The sequence below is a fragment of the Chaetodon auriga genome, chromosome 14 (assembly GCF_051107435.1).
Source record: "Chaetodon auriga isolate fChaAug3 chromosome 14, fChaAug3.hap1, whole genome shotgun sequence".
Classification (NCBI taxonomy): domain Eukaryota; kingdom Metazoa; phylum Chordata; class Actinopteri; order Chaetodontiformes; family Chaetodontidae; genus Chaetodon; species Chaetodon auriga.
In genome coordinates, this window is record NC_135087.1 from 2,747,608 (window position 1) to 2,757,113 (window position 9,506).

General features: G+C 39.2%; 1 protein-coding gene across 1 annotated transcript; it reads right to left on the minus strand.

Moving 5' to 3' along the window:
- Positions 1 to 1,565: 1,565 nt before the first annotated feature.
- On the minus strand, positions 1,566 to 8,824 carry LOC143331497 (uncharacterized). Its single transcript, XM_076748415.1, has one exon. The coding sequence runs from the start codon at positions 8,727 to 8,729 to the stop codon at positions 2,412 to 2,414; it is 6,318 nt and encodes a 2,105-aa protein (XP_076604530.1). The 5' UTR covers positions 8,730 to 8,824; the 3' UTR covers positions 1,566 to 2,411.
- Positions 8,825 to 9,506: the final 682 nt, after the last annotated feature.

Consider the following 9,506-nt stretch of genomic DNA (forward strand, 5'->3'; position numbering starts at 1 on the left):
CAGGGTGTGGCCAGCAGGTTGGGACCAGCCTCCTGAACTCACCTGCAGGCAATCACCAATCAAGACCCACCTGCTCACTCTGTATATAAGGACCCAGATTACTGCCAGTATTCATCGTATCATCTTCCTTGCTGTGTGGTAATGACATACCTGAACTTCATGTTAAGTACCCAGGCAGTTTTTGCCTTGTCTATTTTCTGTATACCTCATTGGCTGTATTCTCTCTGTTGTGCTCAGGTGCTTAGCCCACACCTGCTTTGTTTGTGTCCTGTTGGAGACACACATTTATGTCCATGATTTTAGAAAGAAATGTTTTAAAAAAAATCATATTTGGATCTAGTTTTTAGGCGTCCATATTCTTTACCCAGGTGCACACACATTTCCCTTGTGGTGTATTTGACAGACTTCAGATTAGGGCCTATGCACAGATGCAAACCTTTTCTACAACATAAATGTGATCTTTGGACCCAATTTATGTTATTGGTATGTTGGTTGATTATTCATTTATTGTTTATTTAGTCCCAACAAAGTTATTGAAAAATTACATTACTACAAATAAACTATTTTGCTAACAATCTCACCACCAACAGTTCAAACTTCACACACTTTGAAAATATTCACATTTATTGGGAGTGTTAGATTGCAGGTGCAGGGTTTAATCTTTGGTTTTGTATATTGGTGCTAGAGCAATGCTGGGGTTTACATTTGGATCACACATTGTGTCTTTTAACTAGAAGGAAAGCTCTGTCCAGTGTCCCTGCTGTTGAATCCTCGATAGTATAATTTACGAGGAGCATTTGAAGGCAGCGCCTATTCAGTGGTGAAGCGATCGGCCGTTAGTAATTTTGAATTAGCTAATATCGTTAGCAGTTAGCTCAATTGACCAGGTGACTCTTTACACTTTATGCTGTCATGCTAAACCTCTAACACACGAAGATGTCGTGTGTTTTATGGGCCTATTTCATGTTACAACATGTAAGTGAATTACTAAAGGATTATATTATGCTAAATATCAACCAGCAACAAAGCATATAGTGAGGAAATAATGCTTCCTTTTAGTCAGCAAGCTAGCACAGCTAACACAGAGGGGTTCAGTAGCTTTAATTAGCTTTTTCTAATCCTTTATTCCAGGAACACAGTGATACCGGTAAGAGTACCTTTGTGAGTTGTCTCCCTCTAGTGTGCAAATACATGAGTATTAATGCTTCATCTGACCATGTTGTGTAGTCATGAGATGATACGCTCACACCGAGTAATGTATTTGGAAATGTTCATATTTCCCTAAACAAATGCAGCCATTCAGCATTTGATATTTGAATAGGAATGATCCAGGACTCATTCAGAGACCTATTTCAGTAAATCAAATGAAACAGAATAAACAGGGAAAGGCTGAATTTAGGCCACAAGCCAAAGGGGTTTGAAATTCACTGACCTGGATTACAGAACGTAACACATCATACAAATATATATAATAATGTTTATTTATTGTGTCTAACTTCGTACCTTGGGTTAGATTTCAAAGAGGAGCAGTTACCAAATAAAACTCCAGAGAACAGCTATTTACACAGCCATTTAATATTCCCACTTTGCACAGTTATATCGAAAGAGAACATACTGTTGGTATATTTCTATTGTAGCAAATTAGGTTCTAAGCAAAATATTAATAAAAAATATAGTTGCAGCAGTACACTTGCTGTGTTCGATAAGCGTTTTCATTTCAGCTTTGCATTGCTATTGTTTCTTTACATATTAGCTACAGCAACAGGTATAGCTTGGTGATACATGTCTATATTGATCTTTCAGTGATATACTGCATTATTGTTTTGTCGATGTTCTTGTTTGTCAGTTTTACAGTGAATTTATTGTAAACATTTTTTTGGAATGTCAGTAACTGATCAATTTTTGCAACAGTCTTGTTCAGACAAGTTATTAAATCAAATCCACTGGTGATTATTATGCAACAATTAAGAGCACAAGTTTGATCAGTCTTGCACATTAAAAACTATAAAATGACAAAGATATAAGTTTTGATAATCAAAATGCATGGCTTACTTCAGTTCTATACCATAATAAGCAAAGATATTTGCTGAAGCCCTGTCATAATATGCAGTCAGGGTGCTCAGTTACACAGCTTATTAACAATTTAATTGCACTGTCATGGTGAAATACATTAATCTTTCTCTTTACAGGTCAACAATATGTAACCAGAGATTAAAGTTAACACCTGAACACTGACAAATCTTCCCTGTGATTGGTAAGTTGAACTTGCCAACAATCTATTCCAGTCACCAACCTGTTTCTGTCTCAACGTTCTGTCACATGGCTCATGGACAGTGAAATTCAGAACCCACCAGCCACTGAGCTGGACAATGAGGAATTGTATCTTCAGACATAATTTACACTGAGTTATTTCACTTTTCATCTCCATCAAAGAACTTCATTTTCTCAGAGTGCACAGAGTCTCTCAGTCGTTGAATGGATGAAGCTGTCTCACCTGAGATGGGCTCAGAAGAGTCAAACATATGTGTAATTTGTTTAGTTACAACAATTGTTTCTTTGCTTTCACTTCTTTCACTTGATGTTTCTCTCACTAAATGCCTCTCTAAGATCATTCTCTTGCCACTTTGGGAATCTTCAACAGTCCATGATGAAGCTTCACTTGCCTGTGATCTTAAGGGAAGACCTTCAGCTGATTGGACTTGGACAGCAGTTAGTAGCTTGGCATGCTGTGCCTCTGGTGTTGCTTGTATATTTGATGTGAATACATGTATTTTTCCAGATTCCAGTCTGAGTGTGTCTTCTGATGAAGATGAAACTCCAGATGACGGAATGGTAATTTTCTCAGGCAAGTTGGGCTCAACCGAGATCAACTCAGTCCTTGTGGTGGAAGTAATGATGTTGCTGTGCATCTCTTCAAGCCCTGTCACAGTGTTGGGATCAGAGTATTTGACAGTTACCTTGGTTGGAGACGATAAAGATAGACCAACATGCTCACTTGTCAATGCAGAGCTAATATCAGCAAAGGCATCTGATGACTGTACAGAACAGGTGGGGCTTATTTCCTCATCTACTCTTTCCCGTACTGGGCTCTTTTCATCTTTATGCTCAACTTTTTCAGAAATCTTGGCAGGTTCTGATGGGGAGGACAGTCCAAACTTGGGGAATTTAAACCAACCTGTCCTCTCAGGACTTTTAGTAGTATCCTGTTTTGCACTTGCTTCCTTTTCCTTTGACTGCAACTGCTTTTCACTGGTTTCATCCGTTTCATGAACGTCCTTTGAGGTTCCAGGTGTTTCTTCCTCTTTCTCAGTTTTTGGGACATCAAATTCTACATCAATATTCTTGAAGATTTCACCAAATGATGTCAGAGTCATTTTTGGTGATTTACTCTCTCCTTTAGGCTCAACTTCCATTTCCAGTTGATCTTCGTTGGAGTCAGCTTCAGTTTTGTCTTCAGGTTTTGACTTTGAGAAACTCAGCTTTGGCATTTTAAACGATGGTAGTTTGAATTTACTTGGAGAGCTATGACCCACACTGTCAGTCTCAGTCTTTGGCATTTCAGTATCTCTTTTTCCTGCATTGGACACATCTGTTTTAATATCAACACTTGGACCTTTGATGTTGACTGCAATATCCTCCTTAAGTTGAGTTCCATCAGTTTTAGCTACTTTGTCTGCATCAGGTGCTTCTATGGTGACATCATAGGTGGCACCTCCAAATTTCGGCATTTTCATTGTTGGCATTTTAAATTTTAGTGGCGATCCTCCAACATCTTTTGACTTCGCGTCAGTCTCAGAATCTGTGATTTCCACACAAGCTGAAGATTTGGCTTCAATTTCAGGGAGTTTGACCTCTGCTTTAACTTTTGGCAGTGTGATGTCTACATCTTTCTGTGATGCATTTAAATGTTCTTCAGAACCTTTTACTTTTGGCACAGTGATACCAAACTTTGGCAATTTAAACTTGCTTCCTTGTCCATGTTCAGCCTCAAGCTCAGGAGCTTTAATTTCCATTTCTGGTTGTTTGACTTTGACTTCTCCCTCTGAGAGAGAAACATCAACTTGTGGATGCTCAGCACGGACTTTGGGCATTGAGATGCCAGCTTCAATCTCAGGAGCTTTAATTTCCACTTCAGCAGATGATTGCCTTATTTTAACATCTGGAAGTTTGACTTTAGCTTTGGCTTCTGGTAGTGTCACATCTACATCTTTCTTTGATAAACTTAAATCAATTTCAGGCCCTGTTACCTTTGGCATTGTGATTCCAAACTTTGGCATTTTAAACTTGCTTCCTTTTTGTTCATGTTCAGTTCCTGTAGTTTTCATGTGTATTGATGGTCCTTCAGTGTCAATGCTGGGTGCTGCAACATCAACTGTGAGAACCTCTTCAGGAATTTTGATGTCAGCTCCTTCGATTTTGATGTTCTTGTCCGTATCAGGAACTTCCACGCTGGCACTTGGCATTCCAACTCCAAATTTTGGTAATTTGAATGCTGGCATCTTAAATTTTGATGGTGATCCTTCTGTATTCTTTGTCACAACCTTGATCTCAGGAGCTTTAATTTCCACTTCAGCAGAAGGTTCTTTCAGTTCCATGTCAGGAAGTTTGACTTCAGCTTTGGCTTCTGGTAGTGTCACATCTACGTCTTTCTTTGATAAACTTAAATCAATTTCAGGCCCTGTTACCTTTGGCATTGTGATTCCAAACTTTGGCATTTTAAACTTGCTTCCTTTTTGTTCATGTTCAGTTCCTGTAGTTTTCATGGGTATTGATGGTCCTTCGGTGTCAATGCTGGGTGCTGCAACGTCAACTGTGAGAACCTCTTCAGGAATTTTGATGTCAGCTCCTTCGATTTTGATGTTCTTGTCTGTATCAGGAACTTCCACGCTGGCACTTGGCATTCCAACTCCAAATTTTGGTAACTTGAATGCTGGCATCTTAAATTTTGATGGTGACCCTTCTGTATTCTTTGTCACAATCTTGATCTCAGGAGCTTTAATTTCCACTTCAGCAGAAGGTTCTTTCAGTTCAGTGTCAGGAAGTTTGACTTCAGCTTTGGCTTCTGGTAGTGTCACATCTACGTCTTTCTTTGACAAACTTAAATCAAATTCAGGCCCTGTTACCTTTGGCATTGTGATTCCAAACTTTGGCATTTTAAACTTGCTTCCTTTCTTTTCATGTTCAGTTCCTGTAGTTTTCATATGTATTGATAGTCCTTCAGTGTCAGTGCTGGGTGCTGCAATGTCAACTGTGAGAACCTCTTCAGGAATTTTGATGTCAGCTCCTTCGATTTTGACGTTCTTGTCCATATCAGGAACTTCTACGCTGGCACTTGGCATTCCAACTCCAAATTTTGGTAATTTGAATGCTGGCATCTTAAATTTTGATGGTGATCCCACAACATCACCCACTTGAGCTTCAATCTCAGGGGATTTGATTTCCACTTCAGCAGATGATTGCCTTATTTTAACATCTGGAAGTTGAACTTCAGGTTTGACTTCTGGTAGTGTCACATCTGCATCTTTCTTTGATAAACTTAAATCAATTTCAGGTCCTGTTACCTTTGGCATTGTGATTCCAAACTTTGGCATTTTAAACTTGCTTCCTTTTTGTTCATGTTCAGTTCCTGTAGTTTTCATGTGTATTGATGGTCCTTCAGTGTCAATGCTAGGTGCTGCAACGTCAACTGTGAGAACCTCCTCTGGAATTTTGATGTCAGCTCCTTCGATTTTGATGTTCTTGTCCATATCAGGAACTTCCACGCTGGCACTTGGCATTCCAACTCCAAATTTTGGTAATTTGAATGCTGGCATCTTAAATCTTGATGGTGATCCTTCTGTATTCTTTGTCACAACCTTGATCTCAGGAGCTTTAATTTCCACTTCAGCAGAAGGTTCTTTCAGTTCCAAGTCAGGTAGTTTGACTTCAGCTTTGGCTTCTGGTAGTGTCACATCTACGTCTTTCTTTGATAAACTTAAATCAATTTCAGGCCCTGTTACCTTTGGCATTGTGATTCCAAACTTTGGCATTTTAAACTTGCTTCCTTTTTGTTCATGTTCAGTTCCTGTAGTTTTCATGTGTATTGATGGTCCTTCAGTGTCAATGCTGGGTGCTGCAACGTCAACTGTGAGAACCTCTTCAGGAATTTTGATGTCAGCTCCTTCGATTTTGATGTTCTTGTCTGTATCAGGAACTTCCACGCTGGCACTTGGCATTCCAACTCCAAATTTTGGTAACTTGAATGCTGGCATCTTAAATTTTGATGGTGATCCTTCTGTATTCTTTGTCACAATCTTGATCTCAGGAGCTTTAATTTCCACTTCAGCAGTAGGTTCTTTCAGTTCAGTGTCAGGAAGTTTGACTTCAGCTTTGGCTTCTGGTAGTGTCACATCTACGTCTTTCTTTGATAAACTTAAATCAATTTCAGGCCCTGTTACCTTTGGCATTGTGATTCCAAACTTTGGCATTTTAAACTTGCTTCCTTTCTTTTCATGTTCAGTTCCTGTAGTTTTCATATGTATTGATGGTCCTTCGGTGTCAATGCTAGGTGCTGCAACGTCAACTGTGAGAACCTCTTCAGGAATTTTGATGTCAGCTCCTTCGATTTTGACGTTCTTGTCCATATCAGGAACTTCCACGCTGGCACTTGGCATTCCAACTCCAAATTTTGGTAATTTGAATGCTGGCATCTTAAATTTTGATGGTGATCCTTCTGTATTCTTTGTCACAATCTTGATCTCAGGAGCTTTAATTTCCACTTCAGTAGAGGGTTCTTTCAGTTCCAAGTCAGGAAGTTTGACTTCAGCTTTGGCTTCTGGTAGTGTCACATCTATATCTTTCTTTGATAAACTTAAATCAATTTCAGGTCCTGTTACCTTTGGCATTGTGATTCCAAACTTTGGCATTTTAAACTTGCTTCCTTTTTGTTCATGTTCAGTTCCTGTAGTTTTCATGTGTATTGATGGTCCTTCAGTGTCAATGCTGGGTGCTGCAACGTCAACTGTGAGAACCTCTTCAGGAATTTTGATGTCAGCTCCTTTGATTTTGATGTTCTTGTCCGTATCAGGAACTTCCACGCTGGCACTTGGCATTCCAACTCCAAATTTTGGTAACTTGAATGCTGGCATCTTAAATTTTGATGGTGATCCTTCTGTATTCTTTGTCACAACCTTGATCTCAGGAGCTTTAATTTCCACTTCAGCAGAGGGTTCTTTCAGTTCCATGTCAGGAAGTTTGACTTCAGCTTTGGCTTCTGGTAGTGTCACATCTACGTCTTTCTTTGACAAACTTAAATCAATTTCAGGTCCTGTTACCTTTGGCATTGTGATTCCAAACTTTGGCATTTTAAACTTGCTTCCTTTTTGTTCATGTTCAGTTCCTGTAGTTTTCATGTGTATTGATGGTCCTTCAGTGTCGATGCTGGGTGCTGCAACGTCAACTGTGAGAACCTCTTCAGGAATTTTGATATCAACTCCATCAATTCTGATATCTTTGTCCATATCAGGAACTTCTGCGGTGCCACTTGCCGTTCCAACTCCAAATTTTGGTAATTTGAATGTTTGCATCTTAAATTTTGATGGTGATCCCTCTGCATCCTTTGTCACAATCTTGATCTCAGGAGCTTTAATTTCTACTTCAGCAGAAGGTTCTTTCAGTTCAATGTCAGGAAGTTTGACTTCAGCTTTGGCTTCTGGTAGTGTCACATCTACGTCTTTCTTTGACAAACTTAAATCAGTTTCAAGCTCTGCTACCTTTGGCATTGTGATTCCAAATTTTGGCATTTTAAACTTGCTTCCTTGACCAACAATTTCACCTTCACACTCAGGTGGTTTCATATCTACTTCACCACCTTTCATTTTAACTTTTCCCTCTGGCATTGCAACATCCAAATCCGGATGACTGACATCAACTTCTGGGGCTTTAACACTTTGTTTTGAAAAAGAAAATCTTGGCAGTGAAAACCTTGACTTTTTCATTTTTGCGTCTACCTCAAAACTTGGCTGTTGGGCTATCACAACACCTCCTGAAGGTTCTTTGACTTCAACTTCTGGCAGATGAACCTCTGCTTTCACTTCTGGTACATCAGCATCTGTGTGTGGCACAGATATGTGCATGTCAGCTCCATCGATTTTGATTTCTTTGTCTATATCATATACCTCAGTGCTGATATTTGGAGTTGCAACTCCAAAATTTGGAAATTTTAATGTTGGCATTTTAAATTTTGATGATGATGGTTCTTTCACATTGCGTAATGGAGCATCAATCTCAGCAGCCTTAATTTCCGCTTTCGCTGAAGCATCGGGGAGATCGACATCTGCTTTGACTTCTGGAAGTGTGACATCTACATCTTTCTTTGATAAGCTGAAATCAATTTCTGGTCCTTTTACTTTTGGCATTGATATTCCAAACTTTGGCATTTTGAACTTGCTTCTTTGTCCGTCAAGTTCACCTTGGGACTGTAAGGGTTTAATTTCCAGTCCAGGTTTTCTCACCTCCATCGTTGCTTCTGGAATTGAAACATCAGCTTTTTCAAGATTAATGGCAATTTCAGGGGCTTTTGGGAGTTCAACTTCTGCCTTAGGTTCTGGTAATTTGACATGTACATCTTTCTTCGATACACTTACATCAATTTCAGGCCCTTGTACTTTTGGCAGAGATATTCCAAACTTTGGCACTTTAAACTTGCTTCCTTGCTCATCAGATTCTTTCTGACACTCTGGTGGTTTCATATCCAGAGCAATTTCAGGAGCTTTTGGGAGTTCGACCTCAGCTTTTGCCTCTGGTATTGTCACATCTACATCTCTTTTTGAGAGGCTTGAGGAAATTTCAGGTCCTTTTACTTTTGGCATTGTAATCCCAAACTTTGGCATTTTGAATTTACCTCCTTGTCCTTCAAGTTCAACATCAGTCTGTAAAGGTTTGATTTCCATGTCAGGCTTTTTAAAATCCACATTTGCTTCTGGAATCAAAATTTCTGCTTCTCCAAGACTGACATCCATTTTGGGGGCATCTGGAAGTTTGACCTCAACATTGGTCTGTGGTAATGTCGCATCTACGTTTTTCTTTGATAAGCTCAAGTCAAATTCTGGCCCTTTTACTTTAGGCATTTTAATTCCAAACTTTGGCATTTTGAATTTACCTCCTTGTCCTTCAAGTTCAACATCAGTCTGTAAAGGTTTGATTTCCATGTCAGGCTTTTTAAAATCCACATTTGCTTCTGGAATCAAAATTTCTGCTTCTCCAAGACTGACATCCATTTTGGGGGCATCTGGAAGTTTGACCTCAACATTGGTCAGTGGTAATGTCGTATCTACGTTTTTCTTTGATAAGCTCAAGTCAAATTCTGGCCCTTTTACTTTAGGCATTTTAATTCCAAACTTTGGCATTTTGAATTTACCTCCTTGTCCTTCAAGTTCAACATCAGTCTGTAAAGGTTTGATTTCCATGTCAGGCTTTTTAAAATCCACATTTGCTTCTGGAATCAAAATTTCTGCTTCTCCAAGACT

What these genes read in the sequence shown, in the direction of transcription:
- LOC143331497 (XM_076748415.1), bottom strand. Translation starts at nt 8,729, where the DNA reads ATGAAACCACCAGAGTGTCAGAAAGAATCTGATGAGCAAGGAAGCAAG.